This window comes from Tursiops truncatus, chromosome 2 (genome assembly GCF_011762595.2).
Source record: "Tursiops truncatus isolate mTurTru1 chromosome 2, mTurTru1.mat.Y, whole genome shotgun sequence".
In the NCBI taxonomy this organism is placed as follows: Eukaryota; Metazoa; Chordata; class Mammalia; order Artiodactyla; family Delphinidae; genus Tursiops; species Tursiops truncatus.
In genome coordinates this window covers 125,061,965-125,083,910 of record NC_047035.1, presented here as the reverse complement: position 1 = coordinate 125,083,910, position 21,946 = coordinate 125,061,965, and the positions used below count along the sequence as shown (strand labels likewise).

Here is a 21,946-nt window from a genome sequence, read left to right as displayed (position 1 = left end):
CACTTAATTTATTTTCCTAAAGATGAACAAGTGTATTTTGTCATTTGTACCCATATTATTTTTGTAAATTATGGTGTAAAACAGCTTGGTTGGGACTCAGGATCCATTATGTACCATTCTAGGGCCTGGATTGCTTATTAACAGTCATTTAGTTCCATTTCTATGGTGTACTTTGTTACAAGACTAGTCAAACTTACTTGCAAACTAATTTGAAGTACAGAAAATGTTAGAAGTCACACAGCTCTCATTAGGGTCTTGTGAATTATGTGAAGATAGGAATACAAAGGCTATGAGCGTGGACTTACTGCAAAGTCCTGCTATACCTGAGACTAGGAATCATCACACATCCGAGTGGCCCTGAAATAAGAATTATATCCCCGAAATAGTTGACTGTTGACAGGACACCACCATTTGCTAGCCTGTGCCTCCTTTGTAGCCATCCTCCATCCCTCCCTGCCACCCTTGCTCATATCTCATTTCACCTTGAAACTTGAAAACCTCAGCTCTGAAGGCAACGAAGGAGAAATGTAAGAGGAATGCCAGGAGAAAGAGCTGAAAAAACTAAGAAGTGGGTGTAGGATCAGAATACTTAAAATTCTGGCAGTGCTTAGTAATATTAAGACCAAGATCAGAACTCACATTTTTATATTCTACCTAGTCCTGTTACTTTTCTGTTTCTGCCAGCCTTGCTTTTAAAATATTTTAAATATTAATTAAGAAAGAAAGTTCAATTACTCAGGTAATGTATGAACTTGTCTCCTTAAAACAAATAAAATACATTTTCAAATAAATTACAAATAAAGCCAAAGTCCCCTTTGGCCAACTCCCAATCCTTATCTGCCTACCCCTGCCCAGACGTAACTCATGGGTATGAGTTTGGTTTGGTCCTTATCTTTCTAGATCATTTCCTAAATGTACTTATAGAAAATATGTCTTATTGTGTTGTGTGTGGTTTTTAGAACATAAATGATATCATACTGACTGTATTATTCTGCAATTGTTAGTTTTTGCTCAGCTGTATATAACTTAAGACTTTTTAAATATTGGGTTGGCAAACTTTTTCTGTAAAAGGCCAGATGGTAAAGATTTGGGGCTTTGCGAGCCCTCCTGTCTCTGTTGTTAACTACTCAACTCTGCCTTTGTAGCATGAAAGCAGCCATAGACAATATGTGGATGAATGAGTGTGGCCATGTGCTGATAAAACTATATTTATAAAAACCAGTGGTGTGCCAGATTCGGCCTCTGGTCCCAGTTTGCTGAATCCTATTTCCTCACCATCCCCCTCTCTCTTTTTGTGTATGTATGTGTGTATAGATATTTTTAACAGCTTTTATTGAGATAGAATTCACATACGTTACAATTCACCCTTTTAAAGTGTACAATTCAGTGGCTTTTAGTGTATTCATAGAGTTGGGCATCCATTACCACAGCCAATTTTAAAACATTTTCATTACCCCAAAAAGGAACCTTGTACCTATTCAGTATTAATACATATAGGTTTACTCTGTTCAACTGCTAGATATAGTATTTATTAGTATGGATATACTATCGTTTGTTTAAACCATTCTTTTTTATTTTTTGAGTGGATGAAATTTTCTCAGTAGGACATTTTATTAAGAAGATAACACATACATATATATACATGGTTAAAAACAAAACGAAAGGTGATACGGGCTGTTCAGTGAGGGGGAAATGTCTGCTCTTCAGCACTGGCCTCTCCTCTCCTTCCCAGAGGCAGTCACTCTTACTGGATTCTTTTGTGTCCCTGCAGAGATAGTCTGTGCATATAAGTGTGCATATTTTCCACCCTCCATCTTCTAGCCTGCTTCTCTTTTGTTAATGGTCTGTTCTGCATCTTGATTTTTTTTACAAAACAGTTTCTCTAAGTGATAGATCCTTGTCATTGATTCCATTGTATAGATGTAATTTATTTAAACTTATTCCCCATTGTTGGACATTCTAATTTTTCATTTTTCTGCTTCTAGAAACAGTATTACAGAGAATGTCCTTGACTAATCTTTTTACATATGTGAATTTATCTCTTGGATAATTCCAAGAAGTACAACTGCCACATCAAAGGGTTGTTAGGTTTTGTTGTTGTTGTTTTGATGGATATTGACAAATTGTCCTCCAAAGAAGGTTGTTAATGGCTCTGCCCTTAACCAGGTGGGAGGGTGCCCAGTCCCCTGCCTTTGCCAGGAGTGTATCACTAAGTGGTTTGCTCTTCCTCTGTGTGATTTGCTTGCCTCCTTTTTTCCCGAAAATGACATATGAGTAACAAAGCATTGCAAGACTGGGCTGCTTGCTTGTCTTTTTCTTATGACTTGTAGGAGTTGTTTATGTATTCTCTGCTGTTAGTTATATGTTGCAACAGTCTTCTCCCAGCTTGTAGCTTTTCCGCATTGTTGTTTTGCTTGTTTTTTGGGAGCAGAGTTTGCATTTTAAGTAGGTAAACTGTATTTTTCTTTTGGCTTATGGTTTGTGCTTTTTGTGTCTTGTACATCATACCACAGGGTCATTATTTGCCTATATTTTTTTCTAAAATGTTTCATGGCATTTAGGTCTTTAATCTATCCAGAATTGGTTTTGGTGTATAACATGAGGTGGTCAGGTACAATTGCATACATAAAGGTAGCCTAAATCATCCTTTCTTTCCTCATTGTTATGTCTTGCCAACTCAGGTATAAAGTTTTTATATACACATGGTTCCGTTAGTTCTATTGTCTGTTGTTATATCCCTGGGTCAGTATAATATTGTTGTAAATTATTATTATTCTCTAATACGTTTTAATATCTGGGGGAGCAAATCTCCTCTCCTCGTTCTTTAAGGATGTCTTGGCTATTCTTAGCACTTTACATTTCCATATAAAATTGTAAAACAACAAAATTACATATTTTGCAGAAGCCCCTCACTTATTCTTGTATAGCACCTTTTACTTCCTCCTTTTACCCTAGTACAATAAGAGATTCAGGGAGTAGTTTTTAATAGCACATTATGTATCAATTTGGAAACACAAATAGGAGAGGAGACTTCCTCCTCCTTGCTCCCGTTGGCCACATGTGATGCTTAGACTTGCTCTGTATTTAGTCTAGGCCTGGCTTCTGATTTCTAGACCAGTGTACCCAGCTGCCTGTTCAGCTTCTCCACAGTTGTGGCTCACAACACAGCGCAGCATGAGCTGCTGCTTTGACCGTGTTCTTTCGCAGTAGATGGCACTACAGCCTATGACTGCTGTGCCAGAAATCTAGAAACCATCCTTCTAAATAGTTGTCAGATCTTTTCACTTCCTTTCGTTGGAGGCACTGCCCCACCTTTGGGCAAGGAAACCTTGTTCCTCACCAGGACGGTTATGATGTCCCTGTCATCCCTGCTTCCAGTCCTGCCCCCTTCCAACCAGTCTCTAAATGGAGTGATCTGTTAAAAATGGCAATTAAAATATTTCCTTTTAAAATCCATCGGTGGTTTCCCACTTCTCTTGGGACAATATTGAGTCCTTAATGTGACCTACACGGCCCTGCAGCGTCTGCTCCTCTGCGATATCTTTCCAGCTTGTCTTTGAGCCGCAGCCCATCTGCATTCTTTCAGACTCACTGAGCTCAGAGGCGTGTGCCCAGGACCTGCTGGGGTCCCTCTGCTCCCTGCACTGCTGCCACCTTCGCCTGGCTCCTGCCTGCCTCTCCCTCACCTCTCCCTACACTTTCTCAGGGAAGCCTTCCCTTACCATCTGGACTTGGTCAGATCCTTCTATCGTGTGATACTATCGGGCTCTGTACCTTTTTATTGTAGTTCCTATCACAAGCATAATAAATTATTTTTGTAGTATTCTATTTAATTCTATTCTTGTTAGTCTGAGGCTTCATGAGGACAGAACCTGTATCTGTACTGTTCTCAATGAGAGAGAGAAAGAGGAAACAAACACCAGTTATCTAAAATAATTGTTCCCCAGCCTTACAGAGACAAGGCTGATCCTTTTCTTTTTTCTTTTTTTTTTTAAAGAAGATATTGGGGTAGGAGTTTATTAATTAATTAATTAATTTTGCTGTGTTGGGTCTTCGTCTGTGTGCGAGGGCTTTCTCTAGTTGTGGCAAGCGGGGGCCACTCTTCATCGCGCTGCGCGGGCTTCTTACTATCACAGCCTCTCTCGTTGCGGAGCACAGGCTCCGGATGCGCAGACTCAGTAGTTGTGGCTCACAGGCCCAGTTGCTCCACGGCATGTGGGATCTTCCCAGACCATGGCTCGAATCTGTGTCCCCTGCATTAGCAGGCAGACTCTCAACCACTGCGCCACCAGGGAAACCCCTGATCCTTTTCTTTCTATTAAAAAATATTGATTGAAAATGGGCCAGGTGGGATTAGAAAAGTCCCTGAATTCATCATACCTGCTCTTTTCCTTAAACCACAGTTTCTTTAAGAGCTTATAAACTTCCAGTTAGATTGATCCCCTCCTGTTAATACGTTTATTTTGTGATGGACATTAAGGTGAAATGCAGTCAAAGATTCAAATATGGGAAAGTGAGCAAAGAAATGCACAAGAAACAAGGGTTCACCTTCCTCTTTTCCTCTCTCTCCCCTCCCCCACCTCTGTGCCTGAGATAGAATTCATATAGATAGTTAGATGAGGATGAGGTGGCCAGTTGGTCACTTATTCTTATATTTATTCAGCAAATATTTATTGGGCACGTAACATATGCCATGCTCTGGCCAGGCCCTGAGATATGGACGTAATCATTGTGCTCGCCTTCTGGCACTTCATAGTTTAGTGGGTGGATGGATTTGTAGCCAACATTTGTTGAGCATTTAGTATCAGCCTAATTCTTCACAACTATTCTGTGAGGGTAAGTAGTAATTTTTCCACTGAGAAAACTGAGCCACAGGATGGTAAGTAATTTGCTCACAGTCATTCACTTCATAAATTGTAGAGCCAGGATTCAAACCCATTGTCTTAACCATGATTCTGTATGACCTGTAAGAAAACAATGCAGTCCCAGCAGAGTGAGCTAAGCGCCGTGTATAAAAGACCACCCCATTTGTTGGGGCAAAGGTGGTGGGAGTGGCATGGAAGGCTTACTAGAGAAGGCATGGTTTGCATCAAGTTCTTGAAAGGTGAGGCTGCATGGGGTGCTGGAAGGGTGGAGGTGTGGGGTTCTTTCAAACACAGAAGACACTGAGTAAAGGGCTGAAGAAGAAAGGGAGCATGTTTGGTTTTAGGAACTGAAGAAAATTCAGTATGATTGGAGCATATCTGGTCATTTCTTTGGGGGACAGTGGTGAGCCATTTGACAGAGAGGAGTGGGAGAAACAGCTGTGTGTTGTAGAAAGCTCACTGGGTGTAGTATTGGGAGCTTAGTGAAAGGGCCCAAGACCTCAGGCACTGCTGCCTGGTCAGGACTGCAGCCTCATTTCCTTGCACCCCACACGTATTTATTGAGCACTGCTATGTGCCAGGCACTGTTCTGGGGCTGGGAATACAGTAACAAAGTCCCTGCTGTCGTGGCATTTACATTTCAGTAGTTGACAGTAAATATATGATATCAAGTCATGAAGAAAAAGGAAGCAGAGAAGGGATAAAGAGGTACAGGCTTCTGTTTTAAATTAGGTATTCAGGGAATGCCTCTAATGTGACATGTTAGCTGAGGCCTGAAAGAAACGAAGACCAAACCATGTGTGTATCTGGGAGAAAAGTGTTAAAGTAAAAGTGTTAAAGTAAAAACTCTAGGCTGGGAACATGCTTAGGACTTTCAAGAAAAAGTCAGGAAGACGGTGGCTGGAGCAGAATAATGGGAGAGGGGGGCAAACAGGGCTAAAGAGAGTCAGCTGACATGTTCTGTAGCTCCTAGAAGGCATGGAAAAGACTTTGGACTTTGTTCTGAGTGAGAATGGGGGTGGCATTGACTACTTCTCAACTGAGCAACAATATGAACTTACTTAAGGGCTCACTCTGGCTGCTCTGAGGAAGATAGATTGTGGAGGAGCAGAGGAGAAGTAGGAAAACCTGTCCGGACGCTTTGGAATAGCTCAGGTGAGAGATGTTCGTGGCTTGGGCTACATGATAGCAGTGGATGTGTTGAGAAGTGGTCGGATTCTGGATATATTTTGAAAATGGAGTCAAGAGTATGTGCTGATAGATGGGCTATGAGGTGAGAGGGAAAGAAATTAAGAATAATAGGTTTGGGGGCTGAGGATCAGGAAGAAAAAAAAGAGTTGTCATTTACTGAATGAGCAGGGGAAAGATAGCCAAAGCAATTGAAAAGAAGAAAGGATATAGATGTTTAATATCAGCCATTTACCCTACCAGAAATTTTTAATCTCAAGTACATTAAAGGAGCAGATCTTATAATTAAATGTGTACACCTGCACCATGAAACCACCAATGAGTGATCACACAGAGCTTTCAAAACTCAGAGCTAAGAGGTTGCCTGTCTCTGTGCTGTGGTGACAACCATGTGACCACAGAGGGAAGCCTGGTTGTGGAGCAGGTATGTGAAGTACGCTTGCTGCTGCTTGGGAGAAATCCAGTTTCATTGAGGAAATGAGCAAGTTTGACTTGAATCGCTAATACTGGCTATATTCCAAAAGGAAAAAAAAAAGGGAGGCTCTCTTTAGTTTAATCTAAACCTGTGCTGTCTATAGCACGTGTGGCAGCAGGCATACCTCAGAGATACTGAGGGTTGGTTCCAGACCACCACAATAAAGCGAATATTGCAACAGAGGGAGTCACATGAATTTTTTGGTTTCCCAGTGTCTAAAGAAACAATGTACATATCTTAGTTAAAAAATACTTTATAGCTAAAAAATTGCTAACCATCATCTGAGCCTTCAGTGAGTCATAATCTTTTTGCTGGTGGAGGATCTTCCCTCATGTTGATGGCTACTGAGTGACCAGGGTGGTGGTTGCTGAAGGCTGGAGTGGCAATTTCTTAAAATACGACAAAAATTAAGTTTGCCACCATTGATTAACTCTTCCTTTCACGAATGATTTCTCTGTAGCATGCAGTGTGTTTGATAGCATTTTATCCACAGCAGAACTGCTTTCAAGATTGGAGTCAATTCTCTTAAACCCTACTGCTACGTTATCAACTAAGTTTATGTAGTATTCTAAATCCTTTATTGTGATTTCAACAACCTCCACAGCATCTTCACTGAGAGTAAATTCCATCTCAAGAAATCACTTTCTTTGCTCATCCCTGAGAAGCAGCTCCTCACCTGTTAAAATTTTATCATGAGATTGCAGCAATTCAGTCATATCTTCAGGCTCCACTTCTAATTCTAGTTCTCTTGCTAAGTAATCTGCAGTTACTTCCTGCACTGAAGTCTTGAACCCCTCAGAGGCATCCATGAGGGTTGGAATCAACTTCTTCCAAACTCTTGTTAGTATTGATATTTTGTCCCCTTCCCATGAATTATGTATGTTCTTAATGGCATCTGGAATGGTGAATCCTTTCCAAAGAGTTTTCAATTTACTTTGCCCAAATCCATCAGAGGAATCACTAATTATGGCAGCTGTAGCCTTAGGAAATGTATTTCTTCAATAATAAAACTTCATAGTCGAAATTACTCCTTGATCCATGGACTGCAGAATGGATATTGTGTTAGGCATGAAAACAACATTAATCTCATTGTGTATCTCTATCAGAGCTCTTGGATGACTAGGTGCATTGTCAATGAGGAGTAATATTTTGAAAGGAGTCTTTATTTCTGAGCAGTGGATCTCGACGTCGAACTTTATATATTCAGTAAACTGTGTTGTACACAGATGTGCTGTCATCCAGGCTTTGTTGTTCCATTTATAGAGCACAGGCAGAGTAGATTTGGTAGAATTCTTAAGGGCACTAGGGTTTTGGGAATGGTAAATGTACACTGGCTTCAACTTAAAGTCACCAGCTACATTAACTCCTAACATTGAAACTTTGAAGCCGTGCTTTGACTTCTCTTCTCTAGCTATGAAGGTCCTAGGTAGCATCTTCTTCCAATATAACGCTGTTTCATCCATATTGAAACACTGTTGTTTAGTGTAGCCACCTTCATTAATTATCTTCTGGATAATTTGTTGCAGCTTCTACATCAGCACTTGCTGCTTCACCTTGCATTTTGATGTTATGGAGTTGGCTTCTTTCTTGGAACCTCGTGAATCAACCTCTGCTAGCTTCAGACTGCTCTTTGGACGTTTCCTCACCTCTCTCAGCTTTCACATAATTGAAGAGAGTTAGGGCCTTGCTTTGAATTAGACTTTGGCTAAATTAGGGAATGTCATGGCTGGTTTGATCTTCTATTCAGCCCACTCAGACTTTCTCCATATCAGCAAAAAGGGTGCTCTGCTTTCTTATTATTCCTGTGTTCACTGGATTAGCACTTTTAATTTCCTTTGAGAACATTTCCTTTGCATTCACAACTTGTCTACCTGTTTTGCACAAGAAGCCTAGCTTTTGGCCTATCTCAGTTTTCAACATGCCTTCCTCACTAAGTGTAATCATTTCTAGCTTTTGATTTAAAGTGAGAGACATGTGACTCTTCATTTGAACAGTTAAAGGCCTGATTTCAATATTGTTGTGTCCCAGGGGACAGGGAGGCCTGAGGAGAGGGAGAGAGACTGGGGAACGGCTGGTTGGTGGAGCAGTCAGAACACATAACAGCATGCATTGATTAAGTTCGCTGTCTTATTATGGGCGTGATTCATGGCAACCCTAAATAATTAAAATAGTCACATCTAAGATCACTGATCACCATAACAAGTAGAATAATGATGAAAAAGTTTGAAATATTTTGAGAATTATCCTAATGTGATACAGAGACAGAAAGTGAGCAAATGCTGTTGGAAAATGGCACCGATGGACTTGATCTAGGAGGGGTTGCCACAAACCTTCAATTTGTAAAAATTGCAGTCAGTATCTCTGAAGTGCAATAAAGTGAAGTGCAATAAAATATGTGCCTGTATTTACATTTAAAGTAAACAAAAAATTCAGTTCCGCAGTCACGCTAGCCACGTTTCAAGTGCTCAGTAGCCACACGTGACTAGTAGACATATTAGACCTTGTAGATACAAAATGTTGGCCTATGCAGATAAGTGATATTTTGCTGCTTTACTTTCAAGTATCCTGCTTCAAAATGATGAACACTTAGGGTTTTATAATGTCCAAAAATATTAGTGTTTCTAAACACAAATGTGATGCATATAATAGTACCTCTGTCCAAATCCTGGTAGTCCTTCTGACCAGGTTAGTGTGCTGTTGGAATTATGGGGAAGAGTCACTACTATAAGAGTGTGAATTTTAAGAAACCCACTATTACTATATTCATTTTCCCATTTTGAATCTTTCTGAAAATTCTAATACTACACTGGACATTTCAAGAGAGTAACATTAAGAGACCCTATATTAGCTAGTGTGTTTATTTATCTTCAGATTCAGTGTTTATGCAGACTGACCTGGAGGGCGGTCAGCTGAAGCTCTAGAAGTTAATTCCATAAAACACATCCCTGGAGGAACCTGAGATGAGACACCTGATAAGTGTCTCAGGTCTCCTCTTGGTACAGTAGGTAAAATCCTCTTGATGAAACACAAGAAAATAAATGAAAGAAATAAGTGATTAGAAAAATCCATAGCAGAATGGTGAGAAATTATTTTTAGCTTTTCAAAAATGAAAGATTTTACAAATGGTAATCCCAAATGTGATGAAACAGGAACATTGATGGTAGAAGTTTATTAAAGCAGTTGTGGAAAGAAGTTTAGTAGTATGTTAGATCCTGAGAAATGGGAGATTTTTTTGCCAATATATCTACTTCTATTAATTTATTCCAAGGAAGCAGTCTTAAGTACAGGAATTATTTTCTGTATGAAAATTTTACCCTTTATTATATATAATTTTAAAAATGGAGGCATTTTCAGTGCCCAAATATAGAGGAAAAATTAAGTAATTAGACTATGATTACAATTACGAGTAATTTTTTAAAATGTATAGAAGGAAAGCTGAAAGAAGTCTCTCATCAGTGTTGACAGTAGTTATTAGAGAATGCTGGTTTTTGCTTTGATGCTTTTCTAAATTTTTAGTTTTTCATTAACAAAAAAGTAATATTACTTGGGGAAATTCTGTTTGGGAACATTATACCATCTGACTTTCTGGCTCTTTGTTCTGTGTTGAATTATTAGTCAAGTTTTAGGTTTTTGTCTAGATTTTTTATTTCCTCCATTGTTGCTTTTTTTTCCTATAAAAACATGGCACAATGCATAACTGGTTTTTAGAACTCCAAGCAGTGCCTGTGCCTGTGTAACTTAGCTAATTGCATTTGGTGCTTTCTAAAACTTTTAAGAAGAGTAATCACATAAATAGTAAATTATGGTATAATACTTATACATATATTTTGTAAAATTCTGACTTTCCTGCTTTTAGGATTTTGTAATGTCCAAAAGTATTTGAGCTTTTAGACACAAATGGGAAGCTTATAATAACCTCTGTACAAATCCTGGTAATGTTTTTGAACAGTTCAGTTTATATATTCCAAGCCTCAGAGTAACCAGTAAAAAAAAAAAAAAAAAAAGATAATGCAAAGAAGTATAGCTAAACTGTCAATGGAGACATTAAAATGGAATGTTAAAAAATGTTCTGATAGTACAAAGAAAAAAAATGGTAGTAAAGGGAAGAAGAGGGACAATAGAGGAGACAGATGGAAAACAAATAATAAAATGGTAAATCTAAACTCAACTATATCAATAATTATATTAAACATTAAGGGACTGAACAATCCAATTAAAATTTAGAAATTATCAGAAAGGTAAGTAGACAAAACTCAATTACATGCTGACTACAAAGATAATACTTTAAATATAAAGGTACAGGTAGGTTGAAAGTAGATGAATGGATGGGATATATCATGGAAATATGTCATGCAAATGGCAAGCATGTGAAGGCCCAAGTGGCTACATTAATATCATATAAAATAGATTGCAAGACATAGACTATTACCAGAACTAAGGAGAGACATTTCACAGGGACATATGGGGCACTTCATTAGGAGGAATAATAGTCATAAAATGTGCATACATCCAGGAAGAGAACTTCAAAATACGTGACGCAAAAAATTTGAAGGGAACTTCAAAATATGTGTTAAAGTGAGAAATGGACAGTTTCACAGTCTTGAATGTTGGAGATTTCAACATCTCTCAGCAATTGATAGAACATCTAGATATAAAAAATCAATAACTATAGAAAAATCTAAAAACCATTATCAAACACATTGACCTAATATTTTTGAAAATTGCATCCAGTACCTTCAGAATATACATTCTTTTGTGTGCATGCTGTGGACACTAGGATAAACCATATGCTGGCAATAAAATACGTGTCAGTAAATTTTAAAAGGCTGAAATCTTAAGGGTATATTCCCTAACTGCAATGGAATTCTGTTAGAAATCAACAACAATAACATGTCTAGGACAAACTCAGACATTTAGAAATTAAACAAATTTTGAACTGAATGATAGTGAAAATACAATATATCAGAATTTGTGGGATGTACTAGAGCAGTGCTTAGGAATTTATAGCTATAAATGTTTGAATAGCAGAGAAGAACCATCTTAAATCAATTACTGAAGTTTTTACCTTAAGAAACTTGAAAAAGAAGAAATTGAGCCCAAAGTGGCTGTTGCCATTTACCCTCTCTGCTCCCCAACAGTCTCTGTGTCACATTATCATGGGAGCTGGAATCCTCCTCGATGATGGAAGGGACTGACCTGATTTTGGAGCCCATGGAAATTCCCCATGCCTGGAGCATTGTTGAAAATAACTGTGGTCTTGATCTAGGTGGCAAACAAACTGGGAAGGCCAACAGTAGTTGGCCTTTCTTAGGCTGTAACTGAGGCTGTAACACCAGTTGGGGCAAGCAACAGAGCAGCCTCACATTTAACAGGAGACCTGGCAAATGAGACAGCCATGTGGGCTTTGATAAGCTACTACATATTTCTGGGAATTTGGAAGGCTGATACATACTTAAGAAAGGCCAGAGAGGGCCCCAGTTATCTACTCACCCCTGGCTGAACATGAGACCAGAAAATGGAAGCTGTAAATTGTAAATTGTCTGTTTATTGAATGTGTGTCTCAACCTATACACAGATCTCTTGGGCAAAGGGTGGAAGCCTTACTGGCTCAAATTGTTTAAGCACAACCTCTGACCAGTTACTGGTCAAACGTAAGTTATTCCTAGGAGCGGCCCCTAGAAGCCAGACTTTAATAATAACAACTGAGCAGAGACGTAAGTGGCTGTATACTATAAGGGAGACAGACTATGTAGAATTAGTCTAGGCAATTCACTAAAACAAATAGCAGCAACAGCCCACCTGGAAGAGGTGAGGTTCAAAATCCAGGGGTGCTATGATATAGTCTAAAATCTTCAATTTTCAGTAAAATTATGAGACATGCTAAGAAACAGGAATGTATTGCTCATACACAAGAAATGAAACTAGCTAATAGAAAGTGTTTATGAAGGGGCCCAGATGTTACACTTAGTTAACAAAACTTCAGAATAGCTATTATAAATGTATTCAAAGAACTAAGGACACCATGTTCAAAGAATTAAATGAAAACATGTGACAGTGACAAATCAAATAGGAATGATCAATAAAGAGATAGAATACATATAATTTTATATATGAAAATGGGAATGTATGTATATACATATATATAAATAGAAATTCTAGAGTTGAAAGTACAGTAACTAAAATGAATTCATTAGAGTGGTTAACAGCAGATTGGAGCTGGCAAAAGAAGGAATCAGTGACCTTGAAAATTTATCAATAGACATTATCTAGTCTGAGGAACATATAGAAAAAAGAATTTTTAAAAATATCAACAACAATAAGATATGTAAGACATCTTATGGCCAAAATAACTTATGTTTGACCGGTAACTGGTCAGAGGTTTTGCTTAAGCAATTTGAGCCGGTAAGGCTTCTACCCTTTGCCAAGGAGATCTGTGTATAGGATGAGACACATTTAATAATCAGACAATTTACAAGTATGCCCCAGCTTCCATTTTCTGGCCTCATGTTCAGCCAGGGATGAGTAGATAACTGGGGTCCTCTCTGGTCTTTCTTAAGCATGCATCTGCCTTCCCAATTCCCAGAAATATGTAGCAGCTTATCAAAGCCCACATGGCTGTCTCATTTGCCAGGTCTCCTGTTAAATGTGAGGCTGCTGTGTTGCTTGCTGCAAGCAGTATCACAGCCTCAACTCAGGGCCCCATAGACCTGTGGAACATTATCAAGCATACCAATATATGCATGAGGCATAATGGGAGCCAGAAAAGAGAGGGGAAAGCGAGAAAGGGAAAGAAAAAAATATTTGAAGAAGAAATGACTGAAAACTTCCTATATTTGATGAAAAATGCTAAACTATACATCTGAGACACTCAGTGTCTCCAAGTAGGATATTCATCTAAGAGATGTAATTGTCAAACTGGGGAATGTTAAAAACAAAGAGAAAATCTTGAAAGCACCTAGAGAAGTGATGCATTATGTACGAGGGATCCTCAATGATAAGATTAACAGCTGATTTCTCATAAGAAACAACAGTGGCCAGAAGACAATGGGATGACATCTTGTAATTACTGAAAACAAATAACAGTCAACCAGCAATTTTAAATCCAGCCAAATTGTCCTTCAGAAATGAAGGTGATAGGGCTTCCCTGGTGCCACAGTGGTTAAGAATCCGCCTGCCAACGAAGGGGATATGGGTTCGAGCCCTGGTCCAGGAAAATCCCACAGGCCACGGAACAACTAAGCCCGTGAACCACAACTACCGAACCTGCGCTCTAGAGTCTGTGAGCCACAACTTCTGAGCCCTCACACCTAGAGCCCGTGCTCCGCAACAAGAGAAGCCACCACAATGAGAAGCCTGCACACCACAACAAAGAGTAGCCCCCACTTGCCGCAACCAGAGAAAGCCCACGTGCAGCAACAAAGACCCAACTCAGCCAAAAATAAATTAATTAATTTAAAAAAAGTAAAAGCCAATAAGAATATTTTAAAAAAAAATTTTAAGTGAAGGTGATATAAAGATGTTCCCAGATAAAGGGAATTTGTTGCTCTCAGACCTGCCTTACGAGAAGTACTGAAAGAAGTCCTTCCAGCTGAAAGAAAAGGACCACGTGTAATCCAAATTCACAGAGCAAATAAAGATCACTGGTAAAGGTAATTATGCATGTAAAAAACAGTATATTTGTTTTCTATTGCTGTGTAACAAATTACACAAATATATGACAATACAAGATATTACCTCACAGTTTTAAGGTGTTGGCCAGACTGTTCTCATCTGTAGGCTTAAATGGAGAAGAATTTGCTTCCAAGCTCATTCAGGTTGTTAGCAGATGAATTCCCTTGGATGTACAGGACTGAGGGCCTCAGCTTCTTGCTGGCTACTGGCTGAAGGTTGCCAGTAGTTCCTAGAGATAACCTGCAGAGTCTTGGCCTGTGGGCTTTCCCATCAAGGCTCCTTAGTTCATCAAGGCAGCAGTGAAAGTTGCTACAGTGAGTCTGCTAGCAAGATGGAGTCTTGTGTATCATAACATAACCACAGTAGTGACATTCCGTCACCTTTGCCAGATTCTGTTGGTTAGAAGGAAGTCACAGTTCCTGCTCATACTCGAGGGGAGGGAATTACACAAAGGTATGAGCATCAAGAGGCAGGGATTATGGGAGGGGCCCCCTTAAAATTGTGCTGCCAGAGACAATGGAAATACATTCCCCCTTTTTCATCTCTTAAAAGACAACAACATAAAACAGTAATTATAAAACTATTGTTGGGCTTATATAAAGATGTAATATATATGACAATAATAGGACAAAGGAAGGGAGAGGAAAGGGGGCTATCTTGGAACAGTTTCTATATACTGCTACAATTAAATTCAAAGTAAGAATAGGAATGAAATAACAAAGAGAAGAAAAGAAATCCGTGGAATTGAAAATGGACAAATGATGGAGAAAATTTATGAAACAAAGAAAAAGCTGGTTCCTTGAAAAGATCAGTAAAATTGATAAAATCTCTAGCTAGACTGATGAAGAAAACAAAAGACACGTACCAATATCAAGTATGGAAAAAACTGTTTTCACTACAGATCTTATAGATACTAAAAGGATAATAAGGAATATAATGAATACCCTTCTGCCATTTAGAAGAAATGAACAGATTCCTCGAAAGACACATATGGCCACAACTGACCCAAGGGAAAAATAGAACAATCTAATAGTCCTACATCAAAGAAATTTAGTTCATAATTAAAACTTTACACTAAAAGTCTTTAGGTGGGCCCAGCTGCCTTTTCTGTTGAAATATTTCAAATATTAAAGGAATAAACAATAACAGCACTACCCAAACTCTTTGAGGAAACACTTCCAAACTTATTGTATAAGGCATATAGTACCCTGAAACCAAATAAAGACATTGCAAGAAATGAAAACCACAGACCAGTTTCACTCATGACAAAAGTTAGAAATAACCTTAACAAAATACTATCAAATCTCATCCATCATTATATTAAAAAGAATATTACATCACGACCAAGTAGTGTTTATCCCAGGAATGCAAGCTTTGTTTAACATCTGAAAATATGATGAGTAATTTACCCTCTTAATAGAATAAAAGTAAATACCAAATGATCCTTTCAATAGATGCAGAAAATGCATGTGACAGTATAGTATACCCATTCATCATAAAGACTCTCAGCAAGCCAAAAGCAGAAGACAACTTCCAAACCCTAAGGAAAGACACCTGTGAAAAACTACAACTTACATCATAGTAAATGGTGAACTGCTGAATTCTTTCCCTCTGAGATTAGGAACATGGCAAGGGTATATGCTTTTACTACATTTTGTCAACATTTTATTGTTCAAATAAGGGTCCTGGGATTGGAAAGGAAGAAGTAAAGCTGTCTTTATTTGCAGAGAACATAATTGTATGTTTAGAAAATCGTAAGAAATCTCAAAAACATTCTAGAACTAAAAAGTGAATTTAGCTAGATTACAGAATACACAAGTTGGTATACAAAAATCAATTTTATTTCTCTATACCAGTAATTAACATTTAGAAAATGAAATGTAAAAACAATTCATTATGATAGCAACAAAGTTTAGTAATAAATGTAATGAAAGATGTGCAGTACTTGTATGCTGAAAAGTACAAAACATTGCTGAGGGAAATTAAAGAAGACCTAAATAAATAGAGAGGTATTCTGTGCTCATGGTTTGGAAGAATAAATATTATTTAGATAATTTGGGGCAGATTTACATTTTTAGAGTTGGTAGAGTTCCAGTCAACATTGTAACAGGCTTGTTTGAAGAAATTGGTAGGTTGATTCTAAAATTTATTGCCCAAAACAGTTTAAAGAAGGTTTGAGAATGTTACCTGCTATCAAAACTTACTATAAAGCTGCAGTAATCAAGACAATCTGGTACTGGTATATGGATACACTTTTAGATCAGTGGAACAGAATAGAGTTCAGAAATAGATCCACACTTGTATGGTAAATTGTTTTGTGGCAAAGGCACCAGGATAAATCATCGAGGAAAGGTAGTTTTTTAAACAAATTGTGCTGGATTAAATAGATATTTATATGGAGAATAATGAACGTTGATCTGATCTTACGCTGTACACAGAAATCAGCTAGGAATGGACCATTGCCCTAAATATAAGAGTTAAAAGTATAAAACTTCTAGAAGAAAACAAAACCTATGTGACATTGTGTTGGGCAAAGATTTCTTAAACAGGACACAAAAAGCACAAACCATAGAAGAAAACAAATGACAGTAGATTTCATCAAAATTCAGAACTTTTGCTCTTCAAAAGACACAGTATAGGAAATGAAAAGGCAAGCCATAGACTAGGAGAAAATACAAAACATATCTGACAAAGGGGCTTGTATCCAGAATATATACACAATTGAGTTTTAAACTAATAATGAGAACAACTACACAATAAAAATGGGTAAATGATTTCAACAGACACTTCACAAAAGAAAGTATGAATAAGCCCAGTATCAGAACAAGCCCAGTATCAGTAGTCATCAGGGTAATGTATATTAAAATCCCAATAAGTTACCACTTTATACTCAATAGAATTGATAAAATTAAAATTACTAATAATGCCAAGTATTAGTGAACATGTAGAACATTAGGAACTCTCATACATTGCTGGTGGGAGTGTAATATTGTATAGTCGCTTAGAAAAACAGTTTGGCCCTTTTTTAGGAGGTTAAATGTACATTTAACATATGACCAGCAATTCTCTCCTAGGTATTTACCCAAGTGAACTGAAAACATATATCCACAAACAGACTTGTATATGAATGTTCACAGTAGCCTTATTCATTATAGCCTAGGAATAACCCATTTATCCATTTGCTACTGACTATATAAATAATAACTATATATCCATATTATGGAATACTGTTCAGCAATACAAAGGGATTAAATTTTTTTTTACATCTTTATTGGAGTATAATTGCTTCACAATGGTGTGTTAGTTTCTGCTTTATAACAAAGTGAATCAGTTATATATATACATATGTTCCCATATCTCTTACCTCTTGCGTCTCCCTCCCTCCCATCCTCCCTATCCCACCTCTCCAGGCAGTCACAAAGCACCGAGCTGCAAAGGGACGAACTTTTGATGAACCACAACAACATGTATGAATTTCAGAAACATTATGATAAGTGAAATAAGTCAAATACAAAAGCCTAATACTCTATGATTCCACTTATATCAAATTATAGAAAGGCAAAACATTAGTGGTTGCCTGAGGTCTAGAGTCTGGGCAGGAAATTGTCTATAAAGAGGCAGGAAGGAACTTTTTGAGATGATGGGAATATTTTGATTGTAGTGGTAGTCACATGACTGTATACAATTCGTCAGAGTTCATCAACCTGTATACTTAAAATGGTTCAGTTTTATTGCACCTCAGTAAAGCTGTTGGAAAGAAAGAACCATATTGGTAGGGAATGTTTGTCTGCTTTTATTTATATATGCTTTCAAACTTTTCAGATGGGTTTCTTGAGACTGATACAATTTGTATTAAATAGGTTGCACCTGGGGGGAGAAAGCTTGCTAAAGCAGACAAAGTTATGAGGTGATGGGGCTACCATGTTAGTGTTCAGCGAAGGATTTTCTGTTGAAGGAACATTTGAACAGACACAGATGAAGTGAATTCAGTTAAGTCAAAAAAGGTCTCTTCACATGTGCCCTGCACATTTCTTACAGAATTTATATCTAGGTGTTTTGTAGTTTCTGCTACTATTACAAATAAGATCTTTTTCTTATCTTATTGCGTTGGCTAATAATCCTTAAATTAATTTTTGTTTTCATCTTTGTCTTATATTTCCTATTTGTTAATTTCTTGAGGAAAGTAACTATACAGATTGTATATGTTGTTAACCTACAGTCTTCCTTCTGTGCTGTGTTTCCAGTGTGTGCTCAATTAATGGATTTTAGTGGTTTTTACTTAGACTAAGCAGATCATTGCTGTATTTGTTAATCTTTGTTTTTCCTAGCTCAGTATAGCACCAAGTTGTAAGTAGAATCTAAAAAAGACCTGAGGTGGAAAACTAAAGATGCCAGTGCAATTTTATGTAACATAATTTTAATTTTACTGTCAAACAAAGCGAGTATAGGATGCACATGAGACTGTTTGCTGGCAACTTTAAAGGCACCCATGGTGGATGAAAGGTGGGAGCAGTGAAAAAAGGTATTCTTGAATTTCACTAACAGATTAAAAGAGAATGTCTGGAAGCAGTTGATTGGTCAGGTATAGATTAGGGATGGCCATCTTGGCAAGATTTACGGTTTTATTTGAATAGAAGGGGTTCTTTTATATTTCATGCCTGTCTTAGTCTACTTTAGGTAAGTGAGGTATCTGAAAACAGATTTGAGGGCTCAGCATCATCTGTCAAAATGGCAACAGTAGCTCATGTTCATGCCTTACCAGTAGATGGCAGCAATGTGCATTGTTTAAATATTCTTGCTCCTTTTTTTTAAATTAAGTAGTGAATAGGTACTGTATATTTTTCTTTTAGTGAAGACCAAGGCAGATATGATACCCTCATTTTCTTTAAACACATAAAAGTCATATTAGTGTTGTGTAATATCAGTTTATATGAAATAATCTTAGAAATTCAACTGATATAGCTTACCTAAAAAGTGTTAACTTTTTATAACTTTTGTTGTAACTATTTCTTAATTGAAATTTGTATTCTCCACAGTATTATTACTATTTTAGATACAGTTTTCTGCCTCATAGGTTTTTCTAAGAGACCAAGCTGTCATAAAATGTTTTAGAACTAAGCAACATTTTACTAAACAAAATGCAAGTGTTTTGTTTAATCACATGACTGTGGAGGCTTTTTGTTTGTTTGTTTGAAGAACACTTATGAATTTTTCTCTTTCATGAACAAGCTAAAAATTAATGGTGACTTTTATAAGAAGAAAGTATTTTAATCCTTGGTAGTTAGGTCCAACCAGTTATCTTCACACAGAATTGCTGGCCTCCAGGAAGTGACCTACCTATAGCATATGAGGGTTCTTGCCCCTTTTCTGCCCTTGTCCAGGAAGGCTAGTGGGATGAGAGCTGTGTAGAACTGACCCTCAGCTTTAGGAAAGACTGGGGGCAGGTGACAAAAGTCTGTGACTTGAGGAGTCATACAGCAGATAAATCATTTTAGTTTCTTTTCTTCTCTTTTATTTCTTTTTTTTCTTCCAGAAATCTGTCGATTTAGGAGAGAGGTTTGGAACTGTTTTAGAAAATAATATTTATTCAGTGCTGAGGTTTCTCCCAATTTTTCACACAATGTGTGCTGTTTAATTCTTAAAAACTGCAAAGTTCTTGTAAAACGAAGAATTCAGAATAGAGTTTTATCTTATAAAAACATGATTTATCAAGATCACTTAACATATATCTTACATGTTTTGGAATTCTTACAGATCACAGAAAACCTTTTTTTTTTTAATTTTTACCTAATACACCCTAAAACAACAGTCTGCCAGACCACAGTCCATCCGTAATTTAGAGCAGCAGATGTTGCTACACATGCTTCTTTTTAAGACCAAGAAGCAGCAGAAGAGAAAATAAAACAAAAAGTTCAAAACAGAAGAGCAACATGAAACAGTACAGAGATGAGGGAGTTGGGAAGCCAAGGGCAATTGGTGAAATTAGCAAAGAGAGGGGATGTGGTGATCTGGACTCTGTGTTTTTTGTATATAGCTTTTAAATGCTTTGTAAGTCATATACTCATCCTATTAATCGAGGTTTGATAACTTTCTACTAAAATTTTTTTTCCATTAAAACGGTATTTCAATTAAGCTGAGGCAAGAAGGAATTAATATTCATTATAGTGTTTAATCATTTCACATTTCATATGAGAATTGGCTAAGATGTGCTGTGCCATGGCAGAGTTCGTTGCTTTGTCTCAGAGTCTGCTAATGTTTTCATTTTGGTTTTAACTCTAGCTGATCCCACAGTTAAGGACTTAATCGGAGGCTTCACTGCACTTCATTACGCAGCCATGCATGGCCGGGCTCGGATTGCACGCCTGATGTTAGAATCTGAATACAGGAGCGACATTATTAATGCAAAAAGCAATGATGGCTGGACTCCCCTTCATGTGGCTGCTCACTATGGTAGGGACTCATTTGTCCGACTCCTACTGGAGTTCAAGGCTGAGGTTGACCCGCTCAGTGATAAAGGTACAACGCCGCTTCAGCTCGCCATTATCCGAGAGAGGTCAAGCTGTGTGAAAATCCTCCTGGACCACAATGCCAACATCGACATTCAGAACGGTTTCCTGTTGCGATACGCTGTGATCAAAAGCAATCACTCTTATTGCCGAATGTTCCTTCAGAGAGGAGCAGACACAAACTTGGGTCGCTTAGAAGATGGACAAACTCCTTTACATTTGTCTGCCCTTAGGGATGACGTGCTTTGTGCACGGATGTTATATAATTATGGAGCGGACACGAACACAAGGAACTATGAAGGACAGACCCCACTGGCTGTTTCAATAAGCATTTCTGGAAGTAGTCGACCGTGTTTGGATTTCTTACAAGAAGTCACAAGTATGTAATTTAATTATTACTACTATTACATTTTTTTTAAATTTTGCATCTTCTGAGGAGCTTAAGGTATTTTTACAACTTAAAATGACCAGACATTAATGATTCTTATTAGCCTTGCTCATTCCATTCTTCTGAACTGAAAAGAAAGCTCTATATCACAGGATTTCATTAAAAATTCAGTTATGTTACTAAAAGTAAATGGGGGTAGATAGGGTGTTAGAACACCCTCGATGTTAGATGTTAAGATCGATGCTAGAACAAGGCAGTTCCTACTGGTCATAAACATAGTCTTTCCAGGCTTTCCTGGAATTGAGACTGAGGAATTAGGAGAATTTTGGATCTTAGCATCCATAGCTATGGAAGTGTCCTAGAATTTGTGCTTTATTGCTAAGCTGTTGCTCATGTTTTATTGTTGCTTTTCTTCTTCTTTACAATGTGAACACACATGAAATGGAACAGCAGTGTTATTTATCAGACATCCTAGTAATGCAGGTTAAGGATGATAGAAATCAGAAAGTGTTGTAAAGAAAAATTTGCTCCCAGTGGAAAATTTGGTGCCACTGTCTCTGGCCCACACAGGACTGTATAACTGACCTGTTTTTGTGTGGGCACTTTTTTTTAAAGCCAGGAAAAGTGTCTGACCCATTGTGTGTAGTGGTGCGTGTGTTCGTGTTGTTTTTCGGATAGAGGTATTAGTTTGTGTGGAGTAGCCACCCTCTCCTGTCCGACTTCCTTGTGACCAGTCGAGTATGTGTCTCAGAGCTTAACATCACACATGAAGCCACAGTCTATAAACAGAACATTTGTCTGCCACACTTTTTAATGAATTCTCCTTCCTTACCTAAGTTTTATGTTTCATTCA

The 21,946-nt window shown here is 37.7% G+C and overlaps 1 protein-coding gene across 1 annotated transcript in view; it reads left to right on the top strand.

Annotated features, from left to right (window-relative positions):
• The window catches only part of ASB7 (ankyrin repeat and SOCS box containing 7), a 49,087-nt gene that overhangs the window by 10,374 nt on the left and 16,767 nt on the right, over window positions 1–21,946 (top strand). Inside the window, exon 5 of the mRNA XM_004321107.4 lies at window positions 20,479–21,084. Coding sequence (XP_004321155.2) covers window positions 20,479–21,084 — 606 coding nt within the window. The remainder of the gene's footprint in view (window positions 1–20,478; window positions 21,085–21,946) is intronic.